A 19,287-nucleotide genomic window follows, 5' to 3' on the forward strand; every position below is an offset into this window, starting at 1 on the left:
AATATGCTGTGTAAGGCACATTTACTGTACGAAATACAAATTAGGTACTTTGGTATAATGTTATACCCATCTACCTCGTCTTGTGTTTCAAATTTATTTACTAAACACAACAGAACCCCGCAGACCTCGTATCTTATAACGTTGGTGTCGCGTTACCCTGAGAGAGGCTGTAAAACTAATTGAAACCTGAATTCTCAGCATTACAAAACAGAGCCAAAGTTTTGTATTCTTAAACATAGAAACTAGAGGAAAGTTATATCCATATTTCATAGAGTAATTACAGTCCTAATTAGGGAAATTTATAGCCCGGAAACTAAGAATAAGTCAGAACAGCGAAATGCAGGAAAGTACCTATTTTAAAACCAGTTTCAATTTTTATTCTTTTTCTTCTCAAACAGAAACAAGTCAAGCAAAAAGCGACGCTCGACGCTTTTGACGGTCGTGGGCGGATTTGATCTGTGCAATATAAAGGGTATAAACCGCTTTTCAAAGCCTAGGGGTCGAGGGTGAGGTCGACTTCGTCATCCGCAGGGAGAAGATCCTCCGCGTCTTGGGTTTTCCGTAACGCCGCGAAGCTCTGAACATCCGGCAAAGCCGCGGTTTGTTTTTTTCCGGATCGGTAAAGCGGGTTGGCGAATCTACTCCCGATTCCGCTCTCCTCCTCGGCGTATTCGTCTTCGTCCTCGGCGACGATATCTCCCGCGGCTGTAGCCAACTCCACGTTCGAATCGGGCGTGTTTTGAAAACGGGCGAACCTGAACGCTCGAATATGCATTCTCGGCTTTGTTCCGCTTCCCGATGCCATTCCCTCATCCTTGTTCTCCGAAAAATGAACACGCATTGCGCTCCAACTGTCCTCGACGATCCTGAAAAGGTTCTTGATTTAAAAACAATTTTTTTTTTTTTTTTTGTTGATGGTTTTATCGAAAGTTTGCAACGTTGGGATTCGGAGAGTTGAAATATTTTAACATTTAAATTTTCCGATTTGCGCTCAACGCTTTGTTATTGGTTTTAGTAACGTTAGAGTAAATTGAACATTGCAAAATATCGTTATTTCGTAAACTTGAAACGATGTCGATATGAGCTTGAATTTAAAAGTACAAATATGTTTTGCTTTGTTGTGATTTAGCAAATTTCGTTTGTACAAACTTCAACTCCAACCTCGTAATTATAAATATGATCCGCGATATTTTAATAGACTAGGAATTCGGCTGCCTCGATTGTGAAAACTTATTTCTAAACTTTTCCTCACTTTCATGGTACAGAGGAAAGGCGATCATTCGTGTACAACAACGATGATAATTTTTCCGAATATCTGCGCCTGAGGATGAATTATAATCTTATTAAACTTCTCCCGCGGTCGAAGAATCGTCGAAATAAAACAAATCCCAGCAGTTTTCGCCCGAAGGTAACCGCTGGGAAAAGCTGATCAAGTGAAGATGAGGAAAAGCAAAGAAAAGGCGGAGAAAAAACGGAATAAAAGAGGGGAAAAAAAGAATCGGAATAAAAGAGAGATTCCAGGTTCCAGGGACGAGCTGGAGGGAATTATGCTTGCGGTAAGAGGGGGCGTTCAACCAAAGTCGAAGTTGTAATACCTACAAGTATATACCCACCGGCGAGGGCGTAATTTTCCACATTTACTGCCACCACGCGGTGTTACGCGAAGAGGGCTGCCGAGTTTATCTGCCCCATTCCGAGCACGAGTCGTCCTCGACGTCGACGTCGAGCGAACGAAGAAGGCATTTCATTTGCGCCCCCTCGACGATGCCCCCCGCCGACTTCTCATTTACTTACCGAGCCACCCCCAACCCCCGGCCCCGAGTTACTTTTTCCCACCCCCACACCCACCTTCCCCGTCACGTTATATAACCACCCTCAGATACGTTTCTGCCGTATATATCCGGCCATCTGTGTGTGCCGGATGTGCCTGTTTGCATGTTTGCGCCTGTGTTTTTTACCCTCTCTTCTTATGCTTCGCGGACGAAGGTGCAGACTCGGTTTTACCCTCCATGTACGAGTGTTTAATTAGTCGAGTTCGCGGCAATCGGACGGACGAGTGCCAATCGTTTTTCCTTCCACTTTTCCGACTCTTTTCGCAGGCAGTTTTCTTCTTTTTTCTTTTTGTTTTTCTTTCGTTTTTTTCATCCTTACATCACCTCGTTCACGATCGGCTCTCCCCGCCGGGGCCTTTTTCACGATCACGGCTTCGACCCTCGTTGAAACTCAACGGCTAGACGAGCAAGGGTGCGAAAATTCTGCGATTTTGATTTAAGGGTCCTTGTGTGGGATGGACAGAATTTATAGGAAAACGGTTTTTGAATGGTCGTTGAATCGAAAAAAATTATACCATTCGAGAACGTTGACTCTGTTTTCTGCGCGTTTGTTAATTTTATCGTCTCGAGTTTATAACTTTTTGATACTTGTAATTGATTGGAGCGGTTATTAACTTTCTAGAATATTCGTATACAATAAAACCGTGAACTTCTTACGGTTTTCCTCTCTCGCGGCTGCTTTTTTTTATTTTAAAACTCATTTCTTTCTTCTTCTTGTGTGATTAAATTTTCACTCTGGTCATATACAATATACTTATGTTTATACACGTAACGCGCTCTTTTATGTGTAATTTAAACCCCGAGCTGAATCACAGTCACGAAGAAAAAAAAATCACATCAGATATAATCCGCGGGGTAAAAAAGACGTGGTAAAGAACGAAAATGAATTTCTTTGAAACCGATGCTGGAACCTTGGAAAATGATTCAAAGGAAAGAAAGTCTGGCTCGTGGCAGACAGAACATTGTCTTGAACCACGGAGTGTGTCTCTTTGGCAAACTCTCCCACACATACACCTTATCTAAATCCTTCAACATACAGGTATTATTTTATGTGAACAGGCATGTACTTACTCGAGTAACGGGTACCCGAAGTAGGGGAAGATGACGAGAAAAGCGAGGACGACGACGACGAGGGTTCCGAAAATGGGCAACAGAACCGTCGCAGTTTTTGATATGGTCAGGGCGAAGCCTGTCGTCTCGGTGTCGACGATCTCGATTCCCTGCTCTGGAAATCGGACTCGGGTGTCATGGTGAGGAAAATACTTTTCCGTAAACATGTTACACGGAAATTTTGACAATATTTGGAAAATCGATAACAAAGGTGAGAAAATTTGAACCTTTCAGAACGTTGGCGAGGGCGAGCATCGCATCGTCGATCTGGCTAAACGAGTATTTCCCGTCTTTTCCAGCTATCAAAATTTCCCCACGCGAGTCCCACGTACTACGGACGTACCAGGATAAACTGCTGCCATATCCCGACAAGCCTTGGTCAGCCATCTTCTTCAACAAATACAACGATGTCTTGTCCGTCACCTGAACCCGGCCCCCGCAAAAGTCGCAGCAGTGACCCTCGATCTGTCGAAAATGAAGCGAATAGAGCCGAGGATGATGCGAGTAAATAATGGTAAGTCGGCTATTTGACGGAAGCGGGCAGCGTAGGTAAAGAAAATTGGAATTTACCCGGATGGGGGTGTCGCAGATCGTCTCGCAGCTTGATTTTACGACTTCGCACACTTCCTCAAGCATCTCCCTTCCGGTTCTTTCCGGCTGGCAAGGACAATTGGTGCAGCTTCTCAACCCGCTGTACCTGCATTTACAATGTCCAATAAATATCGACGGTCAGAGCAACGTAAAAAATAAAATTATATTACAGAGATTATTTTCAATGGGAACAACGCTAGGATAAAAACAATATGGCTGCCGTCGACTCGCTTCGGACTTTATTTCCCTTCTACAATCGCTTCCGTCGATCAACGGACGCTAAGAATTTTATCCTGCCAAAGAAAACGATAGCAAGAACAGGTTCGTCTATAATTTCACCTGCGAGGAAAGCCTGAGAGCCGAGAATTCGGCCTCCGAGTTTTCTTCGCCTGTATTTTTTCGTCCTTATAATTGCAGGTATACGCACTCGACTGATGCCGGTCCCGCGGCGAACTCGCTCCGGAATTGAGCGTCTCTCCAGTCCCATGACGGCATGGTTCCCAGGTCACCGCTCAGCCTTACACCCTTGACCTTGACGCCCTCGGCGTTTGGCATTCGGACGCTGAAGACGCGGTCCGGTGCTGGGAGGACGACGACGTCATCCTGACACGGAAGTCGCTCGAGGTGAGGAATCGCTGCCAGCGACCTCTTCGAGGACCAGTTGTTCGGATCCGCCCAGAGCAGCGGACCTTCCGTTTTCCACTCCGCCGTTTTTGCCGAGGAATTAGATTCGCTTATCTATATAAAATCGTTGCAATTCGACACGGAGGTAAGTTTTCACAGCAATTTTGAAAATATTTGCGTGATTTCAACGATGGTAATTACGTCGTAAAGAAAATTGATTCTTTGTCAAATCAGCCTTATCGGACTGCTGATCCATTGTCGATCCAGCAGGGTTGAGTCTGAAATTCTATCTCGCGATCGCAAAGATGAGAAATATTTTTCGTACAAAAATCAAACAACTTTATACCTACTCTCAAAATTAGTCAGCAGTCTGGAGTTTCGGTTACGTCAGACGTAAAATTTGCAATAATTTTACCCCCCACCCCCCCCCCCCCCCCCCCTGGTTGTTATATTACGCGTTTTAACAAATGAACAAGATAGAAACTGCACGCAAAGAACGAAGCACCGAAAGCGGGAATCGTAAAGCTGCACGAGATTGCAGCATGCAATCGCGACAAGATATCTGTGCTCTCAGTGTTATTCCCGGTGATTAATCAACGGGAACCGGAGCCTGTTGGGCTTCGATTGCTGGTAAATACGACGGTGCCGAGCAGCAAGTGACGGTGCCTACAGGAAATACCTGGATGTCCAGGTAATATACTCGACGTCCCTCGCTGCGACGGGTCCGGGAGACGTTGCCCCGACGTTCGATCGCTGCATATAGCATTAGACGGGATATTGGAAGAGGAGGATTGAGGAAAAAGTAAAATGAAAGACTAGAAAAAACAAAGCTGCAGGGAAAACTTGAGTAGAGACAAAATTGAAACATCCTTCTCGAGAGCGCAGCCTCATAAACGTCCCACCAAATTCTCCGCAGGGTCAGAACGAGTGTTTGTCTTCACCGAAGTGGCCGAGGACCACGGGGAGCTTCCAAATCACCCCGCATGAACACCGCTTGAGCTTTCGCTAGGAATCTAATTACGCCGTCCCGGGTTTCTACTCTCATTTGTGTCGAGGCTCGTCGCCCGCCGCGCAAATCGACCGCGAAACCCGAAAGCTCGTCGTCGAGTTGAACGTTAAAGAACGAGCTTTCGCAGGCGGGTCCCATTCGAAGAACGCGACCGAATTTCTAACCATTGCTCACCGTGAGTCGTCCTGCTTTTGGAAGGGCGACGCCTCCGTCCCGTGGCAGTTGAAGCCCGGCGACGTCGAGGACGACGTTTCGGGCCGGAAGTCCGACGGACAGTCGCATCTCGACGGGGAAAACGACGCGGCTTCCATTCTCGGGCACGAAATCGTTTACCCAGTTGCTCTTGGTGGTCCAGTCGAGATCCGGCCTCCAAGTTATCTCCATGCCCGAGGATCGCGGAGGGAGAATAACGACCAGAAGGAGAACCGGAAGGTACGATAATCCCCCGGGGAACCTCCACTTCCGGATTTTAGACCTTTCGTTATACGTCGCGGCCGCGTTGTTCATCCTGGTTCTCGAACCGACTGACGGCCGCCTCGCTTTTCGCCTCGGACGACGGGCGTCGTCGCGTCTGATCCCATGGGAGACGATGTACGCCTCTCTCGGTGATAACAAATTGGAAAAATAGTGACTCTGCAGCAGCTGCTGCGTGCATACACGTCTCTATGTGTTTGTATACGTATGACGCGTGTCGGGCTAGTTCATTGCTGGGTTTAATACGCACCTATCGTTAAAGTGGAGTGACTTTCGAGCGAAAATCACTTAACGACGGGGCAGAAGGTTGACGATACGATGGCGACGATGATATTGTCGAATTTCTTGTATATAATGATCGTATTGTCGATCGATGAAATCATCACGAGGATTACAGATAGCCGCTTTATTAGTTACTCACAGACAGGTTATACACAGGTATAAGTAATTCTTGATCGCTTACTCGTTAAGTTTGTTAAATACTTGTTGTTTATTCTTCGCTGCCACCTCAGGCGGTTGCAAAACGAAAACCATATCACCGCAGGTTGATATTTATATTACCTATTATTTCTCCAAGTATAGTTTACGGTTCCTTTCATTAATATTAATTCTTTTATACACTCAGAGCTTTTACGGGACCCCGCGCTCATATTATATACGTGAGACAAAAAGCAGGGCAGGCCAAGGCAGAAGGGAACACACAAATGTTATAATAATTACATACGATATGCGGGCATTTTCAAAACCGATCTGTCAATATACACTCATAACAGGTAAACATGTACGTGGTACATTACATTACAGGCGATAATGATTAATTCAATTAGCATCATAGAATACGACGTAACGGATCAACGCAAACGCAGGGATCAGTCGCGGTTCGTAAGGACGCGTGGGATAGACGGGACGGACCTTCGTCGTGGTGGCCGGTCTAATTCTCTCTTCCCTTCTCTCACTCTCTCTCTCTCTCATTCTCTCTCTGTCTTTCTTCGGCGTTGGAACCAGACAAAACAAACAAATCTCCGCCCGTCCATCGCCTGCTTCTTTCCCCAACTGACACCTTGATCCGAATTTTAGAAAAACACGCACTTGCGGGGGCCACGGGGTAAAAAAAAATTTGATCTTGAGAGAGGATTTCTGGGACTGCGGTGCAGACGGAGGGGGCAAGGGGGGGATAAAGAGGCGAAGAATCGCGGGGCCTAAGAGGCGAGGGCGATCTGCCGCTGATCCGCCTCTTCATCCCCGCCGAACCGCCGTTTACCGAGACCGAATTTGTACCGTCGACCGAATTCCGCCTCGCTGGGTCGTTTTCCCAATCCGAAATTGAACCGCTGTCCAAAATCGCCCCGCTCCTCCGCCCCCGCGGTTCTTTTTCCAAGACCGAAGCTGTACAGACGGCTCCGTTTGTCCTGGAGGAACTCGTCGAGCGGCTCCCGCAACTCCTCCTCGTAGTCGTCCTCCATCCTGACCTGGTTTCCGTAACTCTCTCCGCGTTTTCCAAGACCGAAGCTGTAAGGTCTCGCCCGCTTTCCCAGCCCGAACGAGTAGAGACGTGCTCTCTGGAATTACCGATTACAGGGGGAGTTGTTGCGACAGAGGAGGAATAAACCGCTCACCTTATCCTCGGGGACGACGCCGCTCGTCGACCACCGCTTCCCCAGACCAAAGTTGTAGATCGGGAGCCTCTTGTACTCGGACACGTAACTGTAGACCCGCTTTTCCGGCCCGCTCTGCAGACCCTCCGAGTCCAAATCCGAGTCGAGGGCCATGCTGCCCGACGAAGGTTGAAGCGGCATCGAGGACGCCGCCTCCTCCATCGTCCAGGACGGACCCACAACGGCCAAGACGCAGGAACACGCCAGCGCCAACGCGACGCTCCTCATTTTTTCACTTGTTTGATTATCGTTATTTGCCCCTGAATTTTTCACCTGAAACACCAATTTGGCGTATTACAATTTGTTCGATTATAAAATGTTTTTGTATATATATATGTATATACATATAATACACACCAGGGTGTTCAGAATAAAATTATTTGCCATTTTTCACGGTGACATCCCGAAAAAAAATTATCTCAGGTTAAAAGAAAGGTTCTGTCAAAAGATTAGCGTTCTACGTTACATGAAAGATCGCGCTCAGTTGATTCTTCACTTTTATAAAATTTTTTTAAATTTACGAAGTATCGTGAATGAAATTTTTTTTATTGCTTATGATTTACGTCGCAAAGAAGACCCACACTTTTAATATGTCTTTAATTTAAGTCTCCAAGTTGATGTTTGAAAAGTGTTTCCGACCATTTTTACGTTATTAATTCAATACGTGAAATTTTAATTCAGGAGAATAAGATCCCCGGGATGACATATTTTTGTGTTATTATACGGATCGTGATCTTTGGGTCGAATATAAATGTGAGGAAAGAAATGATAATTGAAGTGCTACAACTTGTTTCTTCGCAAAGTCAAAAAAATGGGAAAAATGAAACGAGCGCCGCGCCATCTTCCACATAACGTGGAACGCTCACCTTTCCACAGAATATTTCTATTAACCGAATAAAAATTTTTCCGGGGTTGCGCAACGGTGGAAAATTGTAAATTATTTTTTTTCGAAACATCTCAACGCACATCTATGTTTTCGACGGAGAAAATACTTCTACGGATTCATATAATTATGCTAAGAATTGATTCGCAAAGATGTATCGAAATTCATTAGCGAATTTATCGAGAATGAAGAGAGAAAAAATATGTATATTATATACGTTCGAGGCGTAAAATCGACCGGCGACCCTTAATATTCCGCCATGTTTCCGAGGTTTTTAACGCAGGGTCTACGACGGCAGGTGCGAGCGAGTTTCAGTCCGTTGCCGTTTACCCATTCCCATTTGGTGTCCCGTTAATTGAATCCCCCTGTAGTAATTTAATTATCTAGCCTCGACGCCCACCGTCCGCGCAGCAGTGGTTTCTTAACGACTTTTCGCTCGAGTGGTTTTTGAACCTCTTTGCTCTTACCCTCTGCAAATATTCCAACAGCCTCGTTCGGGGTGAATAAAATAACACCGCGGTTACCCCTAAATATATTGTTTCAATTTCCCTATTTTATACTAATTGTTGCCAATGCGATTCGCCGCTCGTTGCCGAAGTAAACTTGGCGTGTAAAAATCAGAAAGTAGAAAAACGAAACGAGGGCGGTACGTCGCATGTCGGAGCATCCAGACGTTACGACCCTGTAGCACTTAATTTTCCCAGATGAGAGAACGAGAGGACTCCGCGTTTTATGTATATTACACACATAGCTCCGTGTGCAAGTGTGTCGTTATTGGAAATTCGATCCTCGTCCTCGGTATATATTAGGACAGTAAAAAAATGTAATTTTGAAGAAATTTATTACACCGTATCACTTGAACCCGAATATACGTGGTTGGTATTTGACCCAAGGTATAAGAATATCGTGCGGGCATAATGCAGATTATTGTCGCGCATTTGGGTTATCGGATATTATATTATATCACAGGTACCCATATATTACGGTACCTATAGGTATAATACCCGCGACGCGTAGCGTGGATTCATGCTGATCTAATCAATTACGTTCGTACGTGCTTTAATCCTTAACTACTTTCCCCGTTTAGCATAACGATTATTCGATTAGTACGTCGAAACTTTAGATACCTATACACGGTTCGAATATTTGAACGAACGAAAAAGGAAAACGAGCCGCGGGAACGGGGGATGAAAAATATGAAGGGTACGAAGACAGAACGGGATCGGTGAGCTGAATGGATGAAAGAAAAAAAACCTCTATATGCATCGCCCACTTCAGTCTGCAGCAGCGACCTTATAAGTCGTCGAAAATTCCCCGAACGATCAATCTTGGCCATTGATAAGAGTGGATCTATGGACGCGATATGTCCGCGGGGCGCATAGGGACGAGGTAATACGGACCTTAATTTTCCTATTTTTCCCTTTTACCCGCGTAAATTGGAGCCACGGAGGGTCAAGGCGTGTGTGCGAGGAACACGTGTAGGAGGAAGACATCGGTGAATGGGCAGAGTCTAATAAGCAAAGCCTGGAGATAAGACGTCCGCCGGCCGGTTGCAGGGGATAAGCGAGGGATGATTAATGGCTTCGTGCATCACGGATGGATGCTGTGTAATGTAATTCCCGCTAAGGCTTAATCACTGTACCCGGTACGTGAAAACGGAATTGAGAAAATTGATGAAAGAAGAGTGATCCCGGGAATTGGACGGATTATAGATATATGATACACGCCACGATCTGTATTTACGGAGAAGATTCCGACGAAGGATCGCAAATCCGCGGAGATGCCATTTCGGCATATTCTCGGGTGGGCTGATGTGTATAATACACGCACACGATATGCTCAAATATACCTAGAATATTTGTCCTCGGCTCAACCCTGCGGTCTACAGACGGCATCTTGGATGACATTTTGGTAAAATCTTTCCCTCGATGTATCGTGAAATTGCGTCCGTACGAACAACAGTTTTTGGATAAAGGTCTAGCGGATTCTTCTCTTTTCTTGTACCTAATAATACGTCGAGCTGAAGAGGATTCGCGGTGAGAATGGTTATCCCACGCGCAATGCCGTTTTTATGGTTGTACCATCTTTGGTGACGCGTTGCGAAGTTGGAGAGAAAATTTTTAGTCGATATAGCGAAAAAATAACATGTTCCCGGATCAATTTTCTATCTAATTCCTAATCGACTTTCGTTGTGAGTATTAAATGCCCAATATCGTTGGAAACTTTTTATTTTTAATTAATGTTTTCGCACAATGAGCCAGCCGCTCCTCAGTTTTAATACGATACAATATAAAGGAGCCGATCTGATATTTTCGATGAAAAAACACCCCCTGTAGCCTGTATATATTGTATAAAACCAACGTATATACGACACTGTAAACTAATTATTATATACTTATCTCGAAGATCTACTCTATTATATTTCATTTACACCGGTGCAAAAGTTTGAAGCGACGTAATCGCCGGGGGAAAAAAATACGATCTCATAATCATTTTCTCATCGCTTATACTCCAGGTGCAACCAAGATTCTTTTTCGTTCTTTTTTTTTCCCATGAAGGTAATGAAAAATTGTCTCTCTAAAACGATAGGCGTTCAGGAATAATCATTCGAGCTATATAGGCAGTAAATTTTTTTTTCCTTTATACAGCCCAGCTCGAGATTATACAATTTTATCGTCGCAGTCCAGATTTCACTTTGAATTTATAATAGTCTCGTTTTTCAATAAATTATAAATAATCTACAGCGGCCTGCATACGGTCCGATATATTCACCGAGTGTGATATTCCTCTGTCGCGACGCTATTTCCACAGCTAGAAATCGCGGGGGCGGAAAGTTCTGGCGCAAGGTTGCCCAGGGATTCGGACGCAATTTACATTCCCGGAGCGGAATGGGTCAGCGTCGGAAAAAGGTTGGTGGAAAATTAAAACGATGATTTCGCTTGAGAAAAATTAACGAGAAATGAGCCGCCGGTTTGAAAGGAGGGGGGGATCGTCTTCGTCCGGTCGGAATCTCCGCGTGCGGGAGTAATTTAGCGGGGGCGAAAAACCGGAAGGCTAGAGAGAGAGAGAGAGCGAGAGAGAGAGAGAGAGAGAGAGAGGGGTGGAAAGAGAGGGTGGCGAATTTCCCCGGGCCGCGCGAAATGCGGAATGGGAAATCTCGACGACGGTCGGCAACAGGTGCCGCAACGCTTGGCGTCCCGACGCCTCGTGGCTGGCAGGCGGCGGCGTTTAATTCGCGCGTTGCGTCGCGAAGCCGCTTCGCGAGATTAGCGAGCCCCGCTTGCGATTCGCAATTCTTATTCGCAATCGCCGGCGGTGTCCTGCCGAGGCGAGATTACGCCCAGCATCCTTCTCACCACCCCCTCCACCCCCGGTAATTAACCTCGGATGCCAGACGGACCCCGGATTATGCGACTTGAACCTCACCCTAGTCGGTGGGGGCGAAGCTTCGCCGTCTCCGCAGATACCGAGATAAGGATTTCGCTTTCGGGCCCTGGAAAAATCCCTGGAAAGATCCAGCCGGTCCCTTGGGCGTCAAACTTCGCGAGATTGAGGCAGGAAATTTAAGGATTAATTTATATTGCATTTTTTATTTTTTCAAGTTTCTTTTTTTATCTCACATTTGCATGATCAGAAACTTGGGTATAAGCGAAGAATAAAAACGTCCGATCGACGAAGAATTTATGATTATTGACTCGAGGCGTTGAATAAGTATAATAATAACGATAATAAACTAGGTGCTCGAAAAGTACACGAGGGAATTTTTTCCCTGAAAAAGATTCTTCTTACACGAAACGCGCAATAATATTTATGGACAAACCGAGGGTCGGAGCTGTATGTTTACGTTTGCTAGAGGGGTTGAGAAACAATTTTCGAAGAACAATACCGTACCTGTCGAATAACATTCGTACGAGTTTCAGTTCAGTTTCAAATAGCTACAGAGTCGTTCCAACTATTATATCCCATACATATCGTAATTTTCTTCCCAATTAACCCGCCGCTGTATCCACGCTGTGAAGTTACAAGGTGAGGCCGCATTCGTCACCGTACTATGTAAATTAAGAAAAATGTATCTACGGTAAGTAGCCTGTACTTATCTAACAACACGAATCTTGACGATATTCGTCGAGAATGTACGTTCACCGCATGTACACGTATAGAGCGTAAACAGCTCGAGGTTTATTATATCTGTTTTCACCTCGTTCTCCGCGATTTCCTTCCGCACCTTCACACCCATCGGTGGAGGTTTAATCAAGAAGATTGGTTCTACTGCCTTGTTTATCCGAAATCGCGTAGGTATCTGCCTTCCGCACGCAACGAGCGAGTGTTTCGTGATTTCAAAGGGCCCGCCGTTACAAAACCACCTTTCAATAACAAACGGAATCAACGTTATTGCCGGTTCATTGATCGACGCTTTCGTTGGAGCTTGAAAATTGTCGTCGCGATTGAATGGATGAGAGAGATACAACCGGCCGAGCCGAGAATTATGCCGCGGACGAAACTGCGCCGGGGATTCAACCGGCACTTGAAATTTCACGAGGCCGAGGCGACGGGGGTGGAGGTTAACCGGATATTGGGGTGAGTTCTCGGAGCTTGCATCCTCAACGAAGCTGCGCTTATATAACTTTTCCAAGCCGGAGGAATCTGCCTTACTTATTATAATGTCCCGGAGGTGTGTATAAGCGGGCGAACGCTGCGGGATAATTTAACGACGCGAGACAGAGAGAGAGAGAGAGAGAGAGAGAGAGAGATTCCTTCCCGACTCTCCTCGAGAATTTTCACACCTTTACGTACCCGCTGATCCGGTCGTTCCGGCTGGAACTCGCGGAAGAAACGCGAAACGCGAAACGCCTTTATTACGCCACGTCTGTACGTCTGATCTAGCTATGCGCGGATGGGTGTACGTATAGCCATGCAACCGAGGTTCGCTCGGTTTATCGTCTCTGTCATTACCGAGTAGGACACCCACCGCTGTTCTTGTTGTCGTTACTGTTATTACTTTGGTCGTCGTTTCCAACGGCGTTATTGCACGACCCGCGAAATCCGGCGGCGAGTAACGAACGGACCGAACGGTTAGGTCATTTTTCTAATTCCTCGTTTGATTGCTATCATGACATAATGGGCGATGCACGCTGGGCGGGAAATGATTGTGTGGATTATTGGGGGAAACCATTTCTTGGGTGATATACGCGCTTGGACTTTACATGAAAAACCTACGTGACTGTAAGAGAGACTGATAGTTTAGGAGGAATTAATTAGCGAAGTGACTTTTTGAAAACGTTGCTCGCGTGGCTGCTGAGTGTGCAACGGGGCTTTCAAACGTTGGGAAAAATATCGTGAGATGAAAAAGTAGACGGAGAAGGAAGGAGAGAAACGAAAGGGTAACAGAGTAAAAAGACGCGTGCAAAGCAGAATATAATAGAGAGCTCTTCCGAGGTTACGTGAACGGAGGTAGACCTCCCCTGAGGACGTATACGCTGCGGGGAAAAAAAATTGTTTTTTTTTTTTTTTTTCTTTTTAATATTTTTTATTGCTATTCGTTTTGGATCCCTTTTTAAATATATTTTCTTGTTTGTCGGTACTCTCTTGTGGCCCCCGACTCGTTGCAACGGAGCTGTTTGGATCTGTACGAAGAAAAACCAATTAAGTTGACTGCACTCGCGTATATCCTGCGATATAACACAAGGCACGTACCTACGAATGCACACCCGTAACGCATAACGCAAGAATGAAAATGGGAAACGTGGAAACGTGGAATCGTTACAGCAAATAAGGAAAAATTATACACGAGTGCGGTGGATATGAAAACGTCAGTGCCGGTTACGAATGATTAATTGCACGAAGCGTTCAAACAGCGATGCGCGACCCTTTCGAACGATATATGACGAATCGAGCGACGAGGCACTTTGATTGAGCGAATTGAAGCGAAAATCATTTTATTTGTCGTTGATTCGCGTAGCTGAATCGCTGTGGCTCGGCCGGCGGAAAAGCTCTGCTGAAATATTATTCGCGGTAGGAACTGAGCATCGTGAGAGGGTGGATTCGGTTTTGAAGTCACCGCGAATGAATCCGGGGGGAATAAGATGAGGCTATTCAAGATTTCGCCTCGTCGAGTGTTTCACACGGGCCGGATATCTCGGGCAATCTTCTGGGGTATGTTTTGTTGATTTTCCCGGTGATTGGTTCTCTTGTCAGAAAAATATCAGGCAGGACTGTTGACTTTTTCTCAATAAATTGGTTACCCGCAAGTTTCGCCGGGGCTTATGTAATTTTATACCCGCTGTCGTTTAATGAGAATATCGATATTCAGGGAGGCGGAAGATTTCGTATCGATAGTAGCGAACCTGTATTCCGAATGTCTTGGTAAGTTCTCCGAAGACTTCGCGAATTAACTGGTGTACAGAAAAATAGACCAAAACAAAAAAAAAAGAAAAATAGCTTCAACAATCTCGTTACTCCAGAGAGAAAGAGAGAGAAAGAGCGTCGAGACTTCGTGCAAAGGAATACCCTGCGTGTGTTTTTACTATCGAAGAAGCCGTGCCAAGTGTGCATCGAGGGAAGTGAAGAAAAAAAAAAAAAAAAAAAAAAAAAATGAAAGAAAGTAAGCAAGAAACAATAACGGGTGGTGGGCCCCGATGGAAGAGAGCAATGAAATAAAACGGGGTTACAGGAAGATACGTATAAGGTATACGTATACGTGTAAGGTGTCCGCCCATATACAGTGTAATAAAATAAAAATTACGAACAAGCCGATGGAGAGGATCTACGCGGCGTATTTTCTCCTGTTTATTATCGTTATACTCCGCGTTTCCTCTCGAGTCCGCATTTCCCGCGTAGAGTTGGTTTTCCACGGGGATGCATAGCCGCCCATTTAGCCGTGACAAAGCGTCGATCTTCCGTGATCAGTGATCGGAGAGCGGACAACAGCTGCTCTTGATCACCGGTAAACTTCGTGACAAACCCCCCGCACTCGGGGCTTACGAATTAGTCCCGAAATTGAATAAGCCGAGAGATCGAGCCGCGACGTCATCCCGGCTCTAATAGTCCCGAAAACTTGCCGATGCTGGATGAAAATCGCGAGGCGTCGTCGCGACGAGGAGGACGTCACTCGTTCCACTCTGCCGAACGAACGTCACTCAGCCGACGCCAAGATGACGGATGAGAGTCCGTCGCTGACGCTGATCCTTCGGCAACGGTAGAATTGCCAGCTGAAAATTTTCTCCGAGGAACACGAATTTCGAGGTATTAACGCAACCGCGGAAACTCCCTGCACGCCATGTCTCGCGATATTGCCGAAATTCCCGGAGAAATATTCACCTTTCCTCTTCCTCTCTTTATTCACGCAATTTTATTTTACAACAATTTTGGAGGACCCTTAATTTGAAGATATACAGAGTACATGTTTAACTTGAATGATTCAAACCGTTGAAGAATATTGAGGAAAAACGTTAAATTATTCGCCAGGTCTCTAATAATTAGCTGTTACGTAATCGCAATTTTAGGCGACCAATTTCCCTGTCACACTAACGGCTGATCCGGTTGACGGATGGTGCCATTTTTCAGAACCCCACAGTCGGTGGAATCCCCGATATTCGTCGCAAACGAGACACGAGTCTCTGGTTTGTTTGTTATATGTTTGGCAAAATGAATTTTCGTAAATTTAATTTTCCACGCGCAGAGAAAAGCTCGGCGCGTCGCGCGTACGCGCCGTACCGATTCCTATCCCCTTTTCAAATTTCCACACACACTCTCCGTCAGAAATTTGCTACAACCTAAGAGGACGGAATTTCGCATCGTCTGCTAGTCGAGATGTCAGTCGCTGTGACGCTTCGCTGTTTCGCGATATTCCGAAGGGTTGAATTAACGAGGGGTGAAAATACTTGCTCAGCATACCGTTGATGGGAATCTTGCACTTGTAAGCAGGAAGAACAAGTTAGCGCGGTTTTCCTTAGATTCCCTTCTTTTTTCCGAGTCTTGGAAATAAAAGATCGAGCCCATTCCTGTGGTTCGAGTCGTGAAATTCAAAGATAAAGAAAGAAGAACGCGTTTCTTTTCCGCCTACGAACGACTCGGACGAATGGGAAGGGACAAGGTATGCAGGGATAGAATCGAAAACAGACGCCTAGCTCAGGCCACGAATATCAATTTTCTACGTAGGTACGATTCTCTGTCATGTAAAATACAACCGCCTACTTATTATCGTACAAAGGTATTATTTGTGATGGAATGACACACATTTTTCAAAATTTTCTTCCTAAAAATCTCACCCGTGAAAGTTTTTTTCTATACCTGTCTTACGATTTCCAAACGAAAAACGTGAAATAATTGTAAAAATTCTTATAGATAAGTATTTGTAATTTAGGAAATTCCGGAGTCGCGTTTCGGGTTACGGCATATTCGTTGCGAATAGTTTATTATACCCTTACAAGCGGAACAAGCTACAACCCCTAAGCCATAATCCGCGTGTACAAAGGCAGTAAAAAAGTCAGGCACGCGAGCGCTTTGCCTCGAAGGATGAGGAGGCGGCTTGTCAAAGAGGCTCGACTAAGGAAAGGCCGGGAGTTTTCGGCTGACATCGGTATCGTTCCACGCCCGGTGATCCTAAGCCTCGATAATAACGTGCGGCTAATAACGAAATAAGCAGGGTTACAGAGCGGCTACGCGGCTGGAATGAATACCCAGATTATACCCCGTAAATCCTCAATCTTTCCTCGTCTTGATCCGTTCTCTCCTCAAACACGAGGAGGAGTTGCGGATACACAGCGAGATTTTCCCCGCCACTTTTATACACCTCATCCCGATATTATCTTTCATGCTGCAGGCGGGTGTGACATATATGTATACATATATATATATATATATATATATATTGTGTTACATGATATAGAAGCGGACGATTCGATCTGCCTATTGTCTCAAGTGAAATTCTAGATCATTGGCTGTAGGTGGAGGGCGAATAAAATGAGAGCCTTGTATCAATCGTGAAAGCTCTGCGTCGGGGAGGGAAATCGTTTCTTCGCCGCGAAGGCGTTTCTATTTCGATCCCTCAAAAAGCGCGAGATTTTATAATAACGAATGAGACGAAATTTCCTGCGGTTATTTCCCGAAGGAGAGACTCACCCGCCTCGCGCTCACTCTTCACTCTTCCCGGATCTCAGTGGCTTCCAGATCTCTTCGTTCCTCCGCAGTGATCGACGCTTTGACAAAAGCTACTCGCCTGCCTTCTTACTTACTTCCCGATTCACAAGCACAAAAAAAACCGGCACGCACGTTGCAGTCGGCGTGAGAGTGACGGCGAGGGCGTCGCGGCGCCCTCCTATATAACGAAGTTGAACCCCGCGCTCGCCGCCGTAGCCGTCGACGCCGCCGTCGCGACGCATGACGATATACACACCGAGAGCTTCTCGTCTCCGCGGGCCAATTGCAAAACTTCTCGGGGATGCGGTCGGTTTGTAACTGCGTCTCGGGAAGTCGAGAAATGCGACAAGCCTGCGCCGATAATGAAAGGCTAATTAATCGGGAACGACGCGGCTCGGTGTTTTGTGCTCGATGGTTTAATATCCGATCATCGAATCGTTCCCTTTGACATCCCGATCGTAAGCCCGCGAACTTCTCGAATTCTGTTTCGTCTTTTACGGAACGACGCCGCACGCCGCACGCTGTGAATGTTACGCTCCGATACGGGACGCGTTAATTAAATTCGCGTCTTGTGACGCAGAAGCGTACGAAGCTGCGGGATGCACAGGGAGAGTCGTTTTAGTTTTATTTTTATACCTCGACATCCGAACTTTAGGGTTTTAACCCGTAAAACCAATTTTTTAACAACCCTCTCTACTCGTCATGACGCCGTAAAAATGAATGGGCACTTCACCGTATTAGGGTACCTATGCGGCGGCGTCCCATTATACGAATGGGAGGTGGGGAAATTTTGAAAAAAAAAAAAAAAACAATACCAAAACGTTACACGCATACGCGACGAGTCCTCCGAGAATGGATCTCTCGATGAAAATGTCCGTTGTAATTAAAAAAAAAAAATGTTGTTTTCAACTCTAAAAGCTCGCAGGGTGTCGACTTCGCTTTATGGCCACGGAATATAACGAAACGCCAATGCAATTTATTTTCAGATTCGAGTCGATACGCAAGTCGTGCGTAGTTATAGCTAGACGATTAGTACTTGAAAGTTTCTACAAATTTTAAAGACAGAGGAATCGTTGTTGTCTGTATAGTGAAGATTGTTCGAAATTTGCGTCAACTAAATCGAGGCGAACGGTGAATAATGCGGGTTGTTATCAAAACCTCAAATTGTACGTTCTGATGAGCGGAATAAGTGCCGGTATTACGAAATAGCAATACGAAATTTACGTCACTCTCGATTACTGTCGAAAACTGCTTGTAATCGCCTGAAGGCAGCCTTAATAAACCAGTGGAGCGAATTGTATTTTAATTAACGTCAACATCCGTAATATGCCAGGCCTCGGAGATCAAACACAGATGTAATATTGAAATGTACGGTGACGAATTGAAAATTACATTCGTTACCTCATTTTGACGTCCCAATTATTGCGAACACCTTCGAGGTTATATTTTTGGGCGAAATATTTTCAATATACGTATAAACACGTGTTGGTCTCGCTGAAAAGTGAAAATTTAATACAATTTTTGCTTCTGTATCCGTTAGATTTGGCGAAAATCCTTTTGCGCCACCTGGCCCTTATCCAAGAGACTTGAAAAAGGAAGGAGAAGAAAAAAAAACTGTGATTCAATCTGTCGCGTCTTAATAACCACTCGGAGTTGTGACTAGGTAGTTAGCTGAGGAAACGGTGATTATGATATAATTTTCTTCCTCCACGATCGAAGCGTCCGTATCCTTAACGCTTTTCGGAAAATCAACGTTTCATTCGAAACCGGAAGTGAAAGTTGAGGAAAATTAACGCCAAGCTTACGCAACCTTCAGCAGTGTACGTGAACACAAAACCACCTTTGCGGGGTATCGGATGGGTCGAAAGTTGTGTTACCCGGTGGTCGTATTCTCTAGCTTTTCATGCCGTCGCGATGTCTCGGCTTACGTAACGTCACTTTATCATTGCTGAAGGAACGGAGGTCGAAAAG

General features: G+C 45.5%; 1 protein-coding gene across 1 annotated transcript; it reads right to left on the minus strand.

The window, feature by feature from the left end:
* Positions 1 to 10: 10 nt before the first annotated feature.
* On the minus strand, positions 11 to 17,461 carry LOC124184800. Its single transcript, XM_046574902.1, has 9 exons — positions 17,299 to 17,461; positions 7,257 to 7,568; positions 6,843 to 7,199; positions 5,341 to 5,811; positions 3,961 to 4,271; positions 3,513 to 3,639; positions 3,170 to 3,407; positions 2,904 to 3,057; positions 11 to 866 (listed from the first exon to the last, which is right to left on the minus strand). The coding sequence occupies exons 2-9, from the start codon at positions 7,521 to 7,523 to the stop codon at positions 494 to 496; spliced, it is 2,298 nt and encodes a 765-aa protein (XP_046430858.1). The 5' UTR covers positions 7,524 to 7,568; positions 17,299 to 17,461; the 3' UTR covers positions 11 to 493.
* Positions 17,462 to 19,287: the final 1,826 nt, after the last annotated feature.

This window comes from Neodiprion fabricii, chromosome 6 (genome assembly GCF_021155785.1).
Source record: "Neodiprion fabricii isolate iyNeoFabr1 chromosome 6, iyNeoFabr1.1, whole genome shotgun sequence".
NCBI classification, from domain to species: Eukaryota; Metazoa; Arthropoda; class Insecta; order Hymenoptera; family Diprionidae; genus Neodiprion; species Neodiprion fabricii.